Source organism: Trachymyrmex cornetzi, unplaced genomic scaffold (assembly GCF_001594075.2).
Source record: "Trachymyrmex cornetzi isolate Tcor2-1 unplaced genomic scaffold, Tcor1.1 scaffold67, whole genome shotgun sequence".
In the NCBI taxonomy this organism is placed as follows: domain Eukaryota; kingdom Metazoa; phylum Arthropoda; class Insecta; order Hymenoptera; family Formicidae; genus Trachymyrmex; species Trachymyrmex cornetzi.
Window position 1 is genome coordinate 2210125 of NW_017299992.1, and position 17310 is coordinate 2227434.

Consider the following 17310-nt stretch of genomic DNA (forward strand, 5'->3'; position numbering starts at 1 on the left):
AGAGAGAGAGAGACAGAGAGAGCGCCCGCTGTTTCCACGTTCCACTTCGCGGGATAGCGGCTAATTCGAACATACATCAGATTCGGTATTGCTGGGAGCTGGGAGGGGCGACGCGATGGAATCAAATTATCATTCGAGGTGAGTCGTATTTATTATTCTTGCATTTACGTGCGCGCGCACTCGAGTGGAATCTCGGTCGCTCGTTGGAATTGACCCTCGAGTAGTGCGGCGAGGACGCGTCTAACCTTCACGCTATGTGCGAATATCGAAACCCTCTCTATGGGATATACTTTATTTCTCAATATCCCATCTTTTACTTTGTTTTGTGAGCGATTATTTTATGATATTAAATTAATTTCTCTCACTAGGTGATTGCGTTACTTATCATGATTAGTCGTTTGTAAGGATTAAATGAAGAAACTAAGAGGAGTGAATAATTTACTGTGAATTATGCAACGTTTTAAACGCTCATGATTATGGCCAAAGCAAAGGTATATTCTTTCCACGCTACAGTTTAATTATAAAAGTTCTAAAATTCAGAATAGAATACAAATTTTTACTTAAAGAAAATTTATGAAAATATAATATATTAATTATTATTATAAATATTATATTTTCATAAATTTTCTTTCAATAAAAATTTGTATCTATTTTGAATTTTAGAACTTTTATAATAAAACTGTAGTGTATTAATTAATATTATATATTTTGATAAATCTTTTCTAAATAAAATTTATATCTACTCTGCATTTTAGAAATTTAAAATTGAAAATAAATTGAACAATATTATAGTTTGCTGAATCTCTTCTCTAAACAAAAATTTATATCGATTTTAAATATCAGGAGTTTGGTAATGAAACTTTATTTATACCTACAGTATGTGTGAAGAAATGATTCGTACAGAAAACGCAGCATAATTCACAGTAAATTGTTCACTTTCTATGCTATGTATAACACTCATAATAATATATATATATACATATATATATAATTCTTACTATTTTATATTACATTATTGCACGCAATTTCAATATTATATTGTATTACAATAACTTTTTATTCGTATTTATATCCTGAAGATTGTTTATGTCTCTATACACAATTATAATCGTTTTATCATGCAACTGCCGCAACAAGTGACGCGAAGATGTTTAACGTTGCGTAAACGTGCAAATGCCGTTGCTTCTCGAAAGCCGCCGCGCCGCGAGATAAATCTGTGATAAAAAGCCGTCATCGATATTCCGCTTGCGGATAGCGCAAGCTTTGACCCTCTTATAAAAGTACGCCGGGGACTTCAAAGGGCGTTCCGTTCGCGGATTCAAAGTAGCAAGAAATCACATTTCAAAAAGACTTCACAAAGTCCAGACGTTAGGTAAGCCAGCAATTTGCATGTTATTACCGCAAGGCGTTCGTATACTCTCGGACGGGGGCGAGAGACGTGGCAGGGATAAGGGGAAGAATAAGAAAATGGAGTCGGAGAACGCGCCGGGAAATGGACGTTTGAATAAATACCGATTACGCGCGCGTTTCTTTCTCTCGCTCCCTCTCTCTCTCTCTTTCTTTTTCTCGTAATGGTAAATATTTATTCGCCGCCGTCGTTGCCGCGATATCGCGAGGAGAAAAAATTGTCCCAAAGCAAACGCGAATCTCCGTCGCCGCGCGTCGCCTGACAATCCGGCCCGCGGCGGACTCTCGCGCTATTTTGAGGACGACGCGATCCGTATACGGGAGACGAGTGGATTGACGTAACAATAAGGCGAATTACCGCGAGAGACGTATTACGTGAGAGGTGTAATCCCGTCGATGCGTGTCGAGAGACGGGAAGAGAGACGTTTGAAAGGGCCACGAATTTGCCACGCGTTTGAGTCAACAAGCGCTAACGTCGCGTTTAAGGATATAGGCTAGACGAAGGACGGCGGGGGCCAACGTGATCTCAAGTTTGTGTGCGGACGTGTTTATAGAAAAATCAGTTTTGCTATCCTCACGTTTTTTGGGACAAGAACGGTCCTGGCACCTGACAGCCTGGAGCGCTCGCGATGTGAAAGGATACTCGGAAGGGAGATGCGCGCCCCGTTTGCGGTCCTCGCAAATCAATAGCGATCGATTTAGTGTGTATCCCTTTACATCGGGGGGGGGTTTACGGATCACCGAGGATTTATTGATCGAACGTTCTATTGATCGCTCGTTTTTTTTTCTTTTTTTTTTTTACCAAAGCACTTCAACACATAGAAGGATTTGCTATCAAGCCGAGGATTGAGAACGTCCCTTCGATCAAAGCATCGTTTGTCTACCGAGATAATATAAATCAGTGATGTTTTCAAGAAATTGCTCTTTTGTCCATATTTATGTTTATCTTTCTGTTTTTAAAATATTTTTTTTTTGTATCATGTAGCACACGCATTTCGAATGCTGTAATGTGCTGAATGGAACGTTATTTTAACATTGAATTATATATAATATTGCAGAATATAATAATATTATAGAAAATATATTTATATGCTATGGAGGGACTATTTAAATATACCCTGCTTTGTGATTTTTGTCGTTAAAGTCACAAAATTAAACACGTATTTTATACTGGCAGCAAATTTTAAAGGTTCCTGCACATTAAATGCGAAAATACCACGCGGTAAATAAACGCGATAAATAAACGTATTATATGAATTACTTTATGAGTAATGGAAAAGCTTGTTTTTATTATCCAGTTTGAATATACGTATACAAGGACACGTATCTAATGGCAATTTAGCCATTCATATAGATATAGATCGGTCTTCTCGCGATGGGCGCAAACCACTTAGGTGGAGTCGAAGTTACCGCCTCGAATTATTAGGTAATTAGGCTAAGATGGTCCTGGTGACCATCCTGATGATGGAGAGGCACGGTATATGCACGACTACCTACCGATGGATAAACACATGGGCAGATTACACGATGCTCTCGGCTCTCTCGCATAGATATACGCAATTTAACTAGTAATTTCGAACTTACACCGGCTTAACTTCGGGAGTAATGACGTGGTAGTTAAATTGCATCACACGAACGAGTTGCGGCGTTATAACGTCATGTCCCTTAAAACAAAGTAGATTATAGTGGATTTCTTGTGAAATATCTCCTATGACAGGTTGAATATTGTTCTTAAAGAGAGAAGTAGAATAATATAATTTCAACAAAAAATGTAAATTTTGTTACGAAATTTTAAAATATTACATTAATATTATATACATTAAATTAATAAATTCCATCGACAGAATTTATTTAGGATACTTTTACACTGTTAATTTATAACAATTTTGAAAATTAAATTCATTAAATATATAAAAATATGAATATCACAAAAATGAGAATTGCTGCTCTATTTCATTTTTAAATATTTGAAAATGAAAAGAGTTATTATTATTACCAGTTATATAAATAATAATAGTAATGTGAAAAATAAATATTTTTAAGTATACATCTACTGGAATTGTAATTTTTATTTAAGTTACTTTTTTCTTTAAAACATACAAAGAAATGTGAAATATAATTTGAAGTTTATTAGAAATTTTAATATAAAAAACACTTGTATATTTTAATATTTGTAGCGCTTGGTATATGCTATATTATTATTAGTTTCGGAAACGATGTTTTAATATTTGATTTTTTCCGATATTTCCATCATTTAAATATTTAATCTGAAAAACTCATATGTACACAAAATTATTATATAGCTAAGCCATGAAAATGTATGTCCTATCTTATATTCGGTAATCGTCTAATCGTGTCAGCAGCTCGATACGTGTGATATAATTTCTACAATTAAGAGAGATTGGTAATATTTGAGAGCAAGTCGCGGTTGATCGCTACAGCGACGAAGAATGGCGAACGAACTCCGCCTCCTCCCTTCTAAGCGTTACCGTCAAGCACAGCCGCGGAGGCGGTAATCCGCGTTACTCTCCATCTGTACGCGAATCGCAATTGCGCCCGGGATGGGATACCGTGTCTCGGTATCGTGTGGCACGAGTGACGACGACTCGTACCACGCGACTGCACTCGACTTGACCCCACTCGACCTCACCACTCGTTCCGTACTCGACTCGAGTAGAATCGGCGCGTCTCGTTAATTGTGCAACTCGTTGTTTGCCGATCTTGCTTCTCTCGCCCCTTTCGCTCCACGGGCGATTCACGAACGACCCGCCGATGAATACCGACGGGGATCGCATCAGGTTGTTCCTGGGCGCTAATATAACACCGGCGCTTCTTCTTCCTCCTTCCCGATCGAGTCACGATTTAACATAGGCGTGGTGCGCAGCGCTTTCCAGCAAGAAGATAGACGGCTTGACCTCTCTCGTAACTTAACGTAGACTCCGATCGGTTGGACGCCACGATCGAGACCCACGAACGGTGATTCGCAGTCATCCGCCCGTGAAATCGTTTCTTGTGTCGCCGATCGGAGCTTCAATATTTATCCAGACAAACTTGTATAGCTACATAATTATGTACACAAAGAAAATTGTCCAATTGCATTTCTATCATAAGGACGGACGTAAAGTGCGATTGGATAATTTTTTTATGCATATATACAGAGAAAAATGTAAAGTAATATGCGCTAATTTTAATAAATTTAACGGAATTGGCAGGTCCACATAGGGACAGGTGCTCACTTATGTAAAATTTACTTTATCTTTGTGATAAATAAGCGACACTCGTATATTGTAAGGTACTTTTTGCATTTCATAAAGTAAATCTATAAATTACCATACATCTCAATAGAATTTAGTTTGTCGACGATTTTTTTATCTTAAAGCTGAGTGGTATAAAAAATTTTGAGAATAGTATTATTTATTTTACTCCGTAAAGTAATAATATTATTTGAGTTGGTTCTATAATCGTACTTTTTGCACCTCTTATATTTATTTATATCTACTTTCAGGCAAGTAAAGTTTGTCATAAATTCGGCAAAAATAGTCAGAATATTTTTACTAGTTTTGTAAGATAAAAATTTCAACCATTTTTCTCCCTGTATATTTATGCGACTTGTCTGGAATAGGCTTAACTTTTAACTACATTCGGTGTTTTCCATCATTAATCATTCGCGCAATACATACGTACAAGTCGAAGACATAATACATTAATATACAAATTATTTAATAAATTTACTATTGACCATAATTATGACAGAATTTAACCACTGACTGCGTTTAGCAGAAAAGCAGTTTTGCAAATATTGTAAGATTTTTTTATATGATTACTTTTAATTCCTCGTTGGATATAAATGTATAAGTTAAAGAATCTTACAATTGCAAAGCTGTTTTTCCAAACTAACATGTTGCTACTCGAAATCTTAAAATAAATATGGTGAACGCATGAACGAGTTCCTTCCGCGAGAATTTATCTCTTGATATTAAATTTCGTAAACGAAACGATTAATTTAAATAATAACAGTTGATTCAAATTTACATTAAACCGTTTGAATGGTCAGTCGCGGGCGTGCACAAATGGATTGGCGAGCGACATGGCGCCCAAGGGCACCGCATTGAGGACCGCGCGCGTTGCATGAAACTGTCATGACATTCGTGGTCCCGGCTGAAGAGAATTACATCGAAATGAATCTGACATACATGCAACACTAATATACACCGCTATTTATTGGAAATAATCAGTATTTACTGTAGTTAGGCATAGGCGCTGACCGATGATAAACCGCATTATATTGTGCCTGAGATATTAAAGACGGATCTAATCTATGCGTGCGCGGCTAGTAGATCCATATAAGGCCTCCTGAATGTGGCAGCACGTGACGTACTTGACAATGCTAGACTACCACAGACCGTTAATAATTGTTTCGAGAGGATGATTGAAACTGATTGTTCCTAGACCTTCATTACATCTCTTGAATGACAATCTAGAATTGAACACGATGACACCAAATTTTTAGATATTAAATTTCATTAAAGCAATTACGCTTTATCATGGGAACTGTGCTTCCTTTTTTATAGTCTGTAACTTTTTTCCATGTTATAATCCATCGTATCCGCGTTTTTGCATAAATAAAAGCAATAATTAATTGATTTTTCATTAATTTTGAAAAATAATTCTTAAAAATAATAATTAATTAATTTTGAAAAATAATAATTAATTAATGTATAACAGATATAAATTAATTTATATTTAAAATAGTTAACAATTCTCGTATTATTGTTTTTGTCAAGTCAAGCAATATATAAATAAGATATTAAAACTAAAAAAATAAGGGACGATCAAACAACGATAAATAAAAGCAATAAATAACTGATTTATTATTAATTTTGAAAAATAATTATTTAATTGACGTATAAGAGGTATAAATTAATTTGTGTTTAAAATAGTTAATAATTCGTGTAATGTTTTCGCCAAATCAAGTAATACGAATAAGATATAAAATCTAGAAAAATAAGAGATGGTATCAATTTCTGAACATATTTTCTAATGAAAGAAACGAGTGAGAAATTTCTAGTTCGTCTAAAAACCGCGGAAAATTCCGAAAAACTGTTCGTCTGCCGTGAGAAAATATCGACCAGCTCCGTACACGAAAACACACTTTCCAAATGGTTGCATTCCAACCTAAAATCAGCGAGGCTCGTCATCGCACATCCACCCCCTCGCGCGTAGGGAGCAAACGAGCTCGACGTAGAATACGGATCAAAACGTGCGAGGAAAAGAGAAGGAGCGAGAAAAAGAAAGAAAAAAAAAAGAAGAGAAAGAGTAACCGAGACTTTAAAAGGCGAAAGGGAGAAGAAAGAAGAGGGAGTAATAACGCCGGCGTGAAAACTCGCCGAAATCTCCAGGGGGGAAAAACAGAAGCTGTGTCTTGGCCTGCTCATAGGCACCTCTCTTTCCTTCCACTTTTTCCTGCTTCCACTCCCTCCTCCTCCTCCTGCTCTTTCTTCACTACCTCCTCCAACCTCTTGTTCCTCCTGCGCCGCTCCCGTTTTCTCCTTGACGGGGGCAAAAGTACGAGTGGGACGGGCGAGGAGTCGAGGCAGCGACGACAGGGGCGTACGAAGAAAGGGGCTGCAGCGTGGTAGCTCGCAGCGCGCTGTGCACACAACAACATGGTGGGGATAACAGGGGGGGTAGAGGGGTCGACGGGGTGGACCGGCGTACGGTAGTGGTAGTAACACCCAAGGAGCAACTCGCCGTGGAGAGGGGAAACGAGGGGAAACGAGGGGACATCGATCGGTCATGCGCAGATCGCGCTAGGTGCCCGTTGTCGCGCGCGAATGTATCCGTGGATTGCGCGACGCCGCGACGCCGCGACGCTGCCGGGAGCCGGGAGAGATAGCAGGGATGCGGTAACGTCTCGTACGAATCCCAAGCAGGCAGACGCATTCACGATACCACGATCCACATCTGTGTCGACGAGTCCGTGCGGCACCATCCCTTCTCACCCTTCTTCGCTTTTTTCTTACCTCGCCACCCGATATTATACTTACACGCCGAGGATTTTTCGAGCCGATTCAAATTCTCTGTGAGACAAATTACGCAGGTCTCGGAAGATAGCCAAGTCCGAAAAAAATCTTGCGAAGAGAATATCTCTTTATCCTGGATATTTACCAAAACGAAAGTAATCCCTTATATTTTTAGTTTTTATATCTTATTCGTTTGACTTGACGAAAACATAACACGAATTGTTAACTGTTAATATAAATTAATTTATATTCCTCGTGCATTAATTAAACAATTATTTTTCGAAATTAATGAAAAATCAACTTTTATTGGTTTTATTTGTGTAAATAAAGAATTCGAATTAGGGAACGGTTCACCACATTGTTTTTTTTTCTATTTTTTTAATCAAATATAGATAATTTTTTATTTGAATAAAAGGTTTCATATATAAAGAGAAAGAAAATCAGACTGATTCACTGAGAATTATTTAGTTTTTGTAACAATTTATAGGACTCGTTAAAATAGTACTTTACTAACTCTTCTATAAATGTCAATATATTTTTAATATTCTGTACGACGTCATTTTAAGATTTTAATTTTATAAACTTTTACAAACTTTAACTAAACTTGTTTAACTTTGAGCACACAGTCATGTTAAACAGTTTGTTCTAGTTAAATTTTTGAATCTCGCATTTATAATTGTATTATTTCGTATTGTTCTATATTATTCTATTTTCAAGAGGTCCGATATTTTGCCAGCATTAGTAATCGTTTACTTTTATGTATCTTGCAAATTGTGTAGTGAACCAAAATAATATTAGCAGCAATGTTTTTGGTCAAAATAAAATTTTTGTTCGATCACAAACATTTTGTGCAATCCTTTTTAAATATTGAGTAAACATATAAATTTGTTCAACAATCGTAAAAATAAAATTCATTGTTCAACATTTATTGTTCTTTTTTTTTTTTGGGACATCTTTAAAGTAAATATATAGACAATTCAGAAATTATAAATATATCATTGAAATAAATCCTTGCTTACTAACCCTCCAGCATTATCCCTTTGTGCCTTTTAAAGCACAGTCGATATCACGGTTTCTCAAAATTTTCGTTCAGATTTCAATATATAAAAAATAAATAAAATACAGTCGAATTTTTATTGTAGTAAAAACTTATTGTAAGATTTCACGAGTGTACAAGAATTTTTTTCAGATTTTTATGTAGTTCGGAACCATAAAAAATATATGCTGTTTCCCAGATCCAGAGTGACTATGAACGAAATTATGATCGAAAATTTAAGGGGTGGTGCTGGAGGGTTAATTATATCAAAATGATCAGAAATGTTTTTGAATATGTAATAAATCTGGCCTTCAAGGATTTATATTTTTTAGTAGAAATCCGAAAAGAAATCTGAAATGAATGAAAATAAGTCTCTCAGCGTTCGATCTATCGTAACAGCGAGATAGTCCGTTGGAGTCTGTCGTTTCATCCACCATCCTCGATCTGTCGAAATTCGCGGTCAACGTTACCAACTCACTCACCGACGTCTCTTTCGTTAATTCGACGCTATTCACTCGTCGACGGTAAGCAACTCTGACGCAATTCGGCCCGCGTAAGTAACGTTGCGTCGCGTCGCGGCGCGTCGCGGCTCGTCGCGGCGCGGCGCGGCGCCTCGCTCAGGGTTAGGTTAGTCCGTCGTCATCCCTCTCCGGTTCCGACTCTCCGACACAGGCAGGTATATGGAACAGGGCCGCGCAGGGTCCGTCGTGTGACTGTAGGCGGAGGCACCACACCCCCGCGGGGGCAGGCGATAGTACCGCGCCGCGGGTGGTGGCGGCGGAGGCGCATCGTCGCCGCGGCAGGGGTGGCGTACGGGGCAGCCGGGTGGCGGCTTGGAGGGGTGGAGGGGCGCCGCGGCGCCTCTCTCGCCTGGAGCGCAGTGCGACGTCGCGACGCGCCACGTGCGGTGGGCCAATACACATCGGGACACACGGCACGAGATACGGTAAACGTAACGGAACGGAACGTAACGCGACGCGACGCGACGCGCCGCGACGCGACCGGAAGCTACCTCCGGCACTTCGCTCTTCTCATCTGCTTTCGTGGTATATTTTCTGGTGTGGCTCGCGTCATCCTCGGAGTTGTCGTCGTCATTGTGGTCGCGCCGCGTCGCGAGAATTTTACGCCGGTCCGCCTGCCATCTTCGACGAGCCACCGAGTGATTCCAAGGTGTGATCAAGTACACATACATACCGTCTACCAGCAGTACTTACAAGAGGAGGAGAAAGAGAAGAAAGAAAGAGAGAGAAAGAGAAGACGTAGACCGTCCACGAGCCGAGCGCGGGGAACGAGTGAGCGGGGGTGGAGAGGGGGTAAGAAAAAGAAAGATCACGGAAGGGAGAAGAGGAAGGGAGCAAGACGGCTGGTAGGATCGAGAGAGAGAGAGAGAGAGAGAGAGAGAGAGAGAGAGAGAGAGAGAGTGACTGCGTTTCGAATTAGCCTCTGATAATCCGCTTGCGGATTAAGTTACGAAGACACGCGTGTGCGTATACGTGCGCGTCATCTCGCTCGCGACGGGTATATCGCGGGAAGGCATTTTCATTTTTTTGTCCGAATCTGACGCGAAAACACGCGTTCCGCCGGTGGCCGCTGCCAATGCCGTCGTCGCAATCCACCCGTCGGTGATTCGCCGTGAGATTGAGACGAGGAGGTGAGTTTGAGGTCGTATCTCCGGGACGTCGCGGTCCGGCTTTAACCTTTTCGCATCAGCGACGAATCGAGTGTGCTCCGAGGGAAATAATGACGAGGAAGGTGCACAGAAATTTCGTGCCTCGCGCGAGTGATTGCTGCGAACGTTGTGCGAAATGCGGCGCGGTGACCTTGGACCGTTTCTTTCAAACGTGAAGTCCTTGGAGCAATCGCGAAGTCAAACAGTTGCCGGAAGACTTAACGATATGGCTCTGTGTTGTAGTAAAAAAACTCTCCTACACAATTAGTTACATTCTGCAACTAATGTTTTTATCAAGCAAGTTTTATTCGGCAAACGGTTTGTTGGATTTAGGCACTTCAAGACACATATCGTAATACTGTCACGTCTTAATTTCTGTTGAATTCTTGTCGAGTTTGAAAATATCAAAAAAGAGAAAAAAATTCTCTTTTTTCGTTTGTGTGCAAATGTCGTGAGTTATACATTTGAGATTACGTAGACAGTGCGACCTTAATTCTCGAAAGTCCGATTGACGGATTAAATTTCTTTTGTTTAACAAACGTACCGCATAGTGTTATAAACGTTGCGCTTTGTTTTTGAAAAATTTCTATCGTAAATTCGCGTGAATGTGAAAACCTTTGAGAATAAAAAGATTACGGTTAAATAAACTGTAAAAAAAGAAATGAGGGGAATAAAAATAAAAAAGAATGATGTATTATTTTTATTGCAGTATGACGAAGTGATGTGTAATTACGTTTTTAGCAACTTTTTAAATGACATTGCAAATCTGTGCGTGTATTGTGTATCTTCTTCTTTCTTTAAATTAAAGTAAATAAAAGCATAAATATAAGAGAAATGTTGCGAGAAAAATCTTACATCATTCACGCAGAGTGATTCTTAAGAAAAAAAAAAAAATGAATAGTTTATTCACTTCGGAGATGCTGCAAGTTTTTAGATTCAATAGATTCAAACGCCATTGTACATGGAAGGGATAAATAATATTCTTTCGACGTGACGTGAAGTTAATCGTTTGATTTTGATTGTAAACGTCTGATTTAATTGAAGTCTGTGCAAAAGGACGGTACGCAAGTCGGATGTAACAATAAATAAATACAGAGGGGCTGTAATTTGTTGGTCAGATTGGCTCGTTCATTGCATGGAACTTTATGATACTAAATGATAAAGTCAACGGTGTCGTCGATATTTGATCATTGTTTGATTTAAATACGAAAGGAAGGAGGAAGGAAGATACTCGGTGCAAAGTGCCGTGAGGATTCTGTGGTTGGAACAGTATCATACAGAAATATGTTATATTTCCTGCATTTAAATTAAATAATGATATCCTTTGATTCGCACGGATTTGCATAAATCACGGATTTATTGAAAGATGTGTGGTGTTATTATATGTATTTTAATTTTGAAAGCGAGAACCGGGTGTAATTACGTTCAATAACTCTTTATGAGTATAACGTTGATGAGAAAGAGAGAGAGAGAGAGATTTCAGTAATAAATTATTCTCTATAGTTTCACTACTATTATTGACAAGATTCATCGAGCGATTGAAATATCGTTCATTCAAATATATAAATTTTTCCGTCCAATATAAATCTTTTTATATAATTGAACGGTTATATTTTTTTATTATCTTATACATATATACTTTTTATTTATATATTTATATATATATTTTTCTGCATCCAAATTGAAGCAATATCCAAATTTTTATTGCGTTTAGCACTGAAACTATTCTAAAATTGTTGTTGCTTTGTTTGAAAATTGTACAACAGGAAAAAAAGCTAAATATTATGTGATTTTTTCTTACAATTAGTCTTATTGTTAGCATTATTATACAAGTATTCTTAATTACACATAAATCTGTATTTATAGTAAAATAAATCTTTAAATACTGTTGTGATAAACTTAAACGAGATACCGTAAGTTGATGCTGAGCATTTCCACGAAGTGTTTGATTGTACTCGTAAACATCTCTTGCGAACTGCAGATATTTATACTTGTAGACATTTCGTAGCAATAGCGAAAAAGAAGCTAGAGCTATAATCTCCGCTTGTCGAGCGTCTTGGGATATCTTCTCGTTTTGTGAAAGTGTTTGCAATTAAAAAGCGGTCGTGCCACCTCGGGGAGCCGTATTTAACTTTGCTTAACTAAGTTCCCGATCCGTTGACGTGACGCCCCAGGGATTCCGGCTGACGAAAGTAATTCGCATTTTTGTTACTCACCGCAGGAAATTTTCGCCAAATCTTACTCGATATTCCCGCCTCCTTCATACATGGCTCCCATACAAAAAAGTATATGAAAATATCTTAAATTTTTTTTTAGGAACGTATTTTCCTGTGCATAGATGTGTTCAATCCAATTAGTTCTCATTAAATAACGTTTTTCTATAATTAAAAAATATAGTAATAGCAGATAAATAATTTTTTTCTAATTAAATAATTTAATAATTCAATAATTTTTCTTTGTGTGATTAAAACGTAGTAATGGTAGTTGAATGAAATAAATTAAGAAATTATTTTACGAAATCAGATGTATTTAAATTTACTTTATTAATATTCTTGAATACCTTTAGAAGAAAGCGATTATATTTCCATCAAATTATAATAATATCTTTTTGACATATGAATTTATCTTTAAATTGATTCATCTGCTTATCTTCGAATAAATTTGTCTTTACCATTTGTTTTGTCATTCATGTTTTTTATTCGATTTAATATTTATATTCTCAAACTCTGATATCCTATATTTATATCCCAAACGCTCTGACATCTTTTTTTTTCCAGTACAGCTCGCTTCTTCACGGAGCTGCCAACGGAAGATGCCGCCTGCCGATCATCTCGGAACGTGAATGACAAGCTGGATATTGGTAGCGTGCCAATCGGCGAGGAGTTTCCGGGTATTCCACAAATTTTTCAATCACGGAGGACACTAACAACAACATGTCTTACCTTGCTCTGGACTCCAACGCTTGGCAGGTAAGTGTTATATCTGTCATGCCAATGCTTTATATTTATGTCTGCTTTTCACGCTGGAATGAACGTTGGCGTTTAGTCAAATTGCAGTTCTGTGAGACTTAGAAGTACTGCTAGAAATATATAACTATTGAATATTTTCTTTATACACAAACAACGAATAGTTAACGGTAATTTCTGCCACTTTTGAGTGCTATTTTACTTGTGGAATGTTAAATTACCTCTATCGCAAGTACATATTTCAGACTCCACACGTCTTTAAGACGTTCTTGAGACCAATGTTTATAATCCGTTTTTATCTACTTTAAATAATGTCTTGAGATTCTAATACGACTCTATGATTAATTTATACATTTTGGAATTGTACTTAAAACAATCTTAAATATGAATACCGATCTAAGACGTTCTGATTTTGGACGTGATGCTCTATGGGATTTTTGGTAACCAATAAAATAATTTTAATTAACAAGATTTTTCTATAATCTTGTTAATTAATTCACTTTTTATACAAAATAATATTTTTTTACAAATTAAATTCTTCCTACATCGTGATGTGTCGCACATATTTAATTTGCGAGAACTATAGCCGAGAAATACTATCTTAAAATGTGATTCTAAATTTCAAAGAGAAATTCTCTCTCTCTCTTGTCTTCTACCATAACATTTTTATGACGGGGAAATAAACGTTCTATGTATTTTGTACCTAAATGGAAGACGTGGAAAAAAATTTATATTTTAAAGCAGATTGCGTACTCTGGATTTATAAACCTATTTCGAAGTATGATATTATAAATTTGCAAATATAATTGAATTTTAGCTTCGGACGCGAAAACGCTTTACACATTATTTAGGATATCTTCCTCAGTCATTCTAATATGACCGTAAGAATAGCGGAATGTATATCTCCGTGTAATTTTCGCGACAGCGCAGCGGCGCGGATGGAAATATTGAATTTGAAGCTCGCGTTACCTTAGCCGAGGTATCAAGACACGTCGCCGCAGTAAACACATTATCCTCGTGAATATATCCTGGATATCCAAGCTCCCTGCTGCTGTATGTGACATGAATATTTATATGCGGCACAGAGAGAGAGAAAGCTATATCGTCGCGCACCAACATTTCATTCTCCCGCTCGCGGAAGCTGCGCTCTCTCATTATTTTATTATTCGAATATGTAATTCTAACGAGGCGTCTGCGGACGAAAATTGTTTAACTGAAAAATTCGTCCGATTGGTGAGCATCGATAAACGGTTTGCTTTGTATCCGCACCCGAATCACAGACTGACCAAACAAAAATTAAAACGCCATATTTTCGCAATTGAAAAATTTATAAAATTATACGTTTGTAATACGTATAACTCATATGTATATATTAATTAAACGGCAGGCATGTGTCGCATGCGATACGCTTGATTACGAGAGAGACAAAGATATCCAAAGTTATCCATTCTGCAAAATTGTCGTATCTCGCGCACGCAAGAGAACAATTTTGCTCAAGTATCTAAAAATTTACATAGATACGGATCTGAAAATAATTTTGTTGGACCATCCAAATAATTACGTAGAAAATTCGAACGTAATAAACAACTTTGTAAAAAGTTTTGACATTCTAACAACCAGCTTGAGCGTAATTATTTTTTGACAATCCAACTAAATTATATATATCTCCAGATTTGTATCTACCTAAATTTTTAGATACTCGAGTAAAACTGTTCTTTCCGTGTATATGCATTAAAAACTAAGCTCTTTCTCTTTCCAACATTCCGTTGGATTGTCGAAAAAGCGTATTAGAATACCGCGTTAGCAATCGATTGGACTTCCTGCATACCTTAACAGCCTTAACCACTTCCGCGTTAACCACGACCGACCGGGGCCGTAAAACGGCCGGCAGCGAAACGCGAGCTAAACAGGCCCTATTTACCGCGAGGCGTTTCTGATAATCGTAGATCACCGAGGACAGATCAATCTTCTTCCGCGATCGTGCGGCGATCGGGGCGCGCGGGCCCACCCCATTCATAAACCAGCCAACCAGACGTCAGATACAGATCGCAGGAGAGATCCCTGCATCCCTCTCTCCTCGCCGGAGATGCTAATTCTCCCCTTCGTAGACGCAGTCATTACCGACGCAAATTAGCGACGACCGATTCACGGTACTGACGTTTCACATGCGATGCGTGGAACGAGTTTACGCGATTACGCGCGCGCGTACCGTGCTGGAAGAACGATGCCGTTGGGTTAAGTAATGTGCGCACGCGATCGCGATGTATCTTAGGTAAAAAGATGACCCTGAAGCGAGATAGAAGAGAAGGGCTCACGGGTCCTTGTGGTCTACAATCGTGGTCGTTATCTAGGAAGGGGTATTCATAAATGCGGAGTTCTTACGTACATATGCGATTCTTACCTATATTTATGCATACGTTAATAGCTATTGAGATCTAGGATACGCCGAGGGAGAATTGTTCTCTCATTTCACTCAGTAAACTGTAACTATTTGCAGCAGGGTTTTCTATCCTTTGTGCGTAATTGCTTGTGGTACATGACACGTTGTTCGATTTATTCCTTGTTGCTTAACAATTCGTAACAGTTTACTACATTCATTGTTTGAAAGCAGATACCGTTTGTACACTTGTTTCGTCGCCTTTCTTGCATCTTTCGAGCCTCTTCCTCTTCTTATAGATTTTCTAAAAGTTTTTAAAATATCGGCACAAAAGTACGATTTTGCTGAAGTAAAATTTAACTAACAATAAATAAAATGATATCGAAAGCAGTGAAATTGACATTTGAAGCATATATTAATGATGCCATGTTTTCTCGATTAATATGATTAAACTACAAGTTTTGACATTTTAGCAATCAGTTTGAGCATCTTATATAATTATTATGATGATCCAATAAAATTATTTTTAGAGTATATAACTTAAATATTTCAACAAAATCGTCCTATTCATACGTTGCTTCTTGTAGTCTGATCAGATTATGAAAAAACATGGCATGAGTCATTAATATATGTTTCAAATTTTACTACTTCGGATGTTATTACGTTATTGGATTACGTTACGGTGAGATGCATATGCCATAATCGGCGTACAAACGATACAAAAAAAAACTTGCGCGAACAAATGACGAGGAGACCGGCGAAAAAAAATCTTTGATCGGATAAAAAAAGCCGATGTATCGTCGTTGCGTTTTGGACACGGTATGGCGCGCATCAGTTTTCCCCTTCACGGCGGTCACGGAAATCACATAGTAACAGCAGGAAATGTAAGTCCTCGCAGAGCATGGCGGATAGCGGAAACACGTTTAGGTAGTAGCCCCGTATTGAATTATGTTGTTAGGCGAGTTCTCGCTAGCTGTGCCTATGTTGTCTGAAAGGCAATCCCGCAGCGGTCGACTAGTTCTTGTTCTCTCTCTCTCTTTCAACCTTACCTTCCAACGCTTTAATTTGTTCCACTGATAACAAGTACCTCAAGTGTCTTCTCGGTGTCTTCAATTATTTATTCAAATTCTGAGATTGCGTTTAACATGCCTGGGATGTTACATTTCGATCGGAAAAGAATATAAGCCACACGCGAAGATCAGTTGCATTCTTACGCTTTTTGCACTTTGCAATGCGCTAATGAACTTTGTTATATACAAATTCTTACCATTTTCTTTGAAAGTTATACTTATTTTATAACTAACCCACCTTTTCAATAATGCTGTATAAAATATTATATTAAAAATATCGTATTTATTATATACATTTATACATGCTTGAGATAATTTCATACAGTAAAAAAAAAAAACAACAATCTTTGATTGAATTATATCAATTTCGACGCGGATTAGCGTGGACAGAGTATAAAAATATTGTTGAAATGGTGATTTGTATATGCAGCCACCATGCTAGGTTAACAACCACTGGCCAAACAGAGGGAAAATGCCATTTCTTTTCTATAAAAATAATTATTGCACTGAAATTCAGTTTTGCCGTTTTTGTTTACACACGGAAATACGGGTTTTGACAAAACAAAATACATCAAAATGCTGCTTCATTGGGAACAAGTTCTGTCGTAAAACTGTCGGGTATTGAAAACAGCTTCATAGCCGAAAAATACGGGACGAGAATAATAATACATGGCAATAGGAATTATAGGAAGAAAGTCGTGAAAATGCGGGAACGTGGCCGATGAGTGGCGAGTATTTGCACATTTTCCAATAAAGTATGAT

General features: G+C 37.7%; 1 protein-coding gene across 3 annotated transcripts in view; it reads left to right on the top strand.

Annotated features, from left to right (window-relative positions):
• The first annotated feature begins 83 nt into the window (after positions 1-83).
• TfAP-2 (transcription factor AP-2) overlaps positions 84-17310 on the top strand; it is a 240846-nt gene continuing 223619 nt past the window's right edge. The window contains exons 1-2 of one of the 3 annotated variants that reach the window (XM_018517313.1): positions 84-138; positions 12913-13104. In XM_018517313.1, coding sequence (XP_018372815.1) covers positions 13069-13104 — 36 coding nt within the window. In that variant the 5' untranslated portion in view covers positions 84-138; positions 12913-13068. Of the gene's footprint in view, positions 139-10054; positions 10118-12912; positions 13105-17310 lie in introns of those variants that run through there. The other 2 variants (XM_018517315.1, XM_018517314.1) reach the window with 2 other exon arrangements.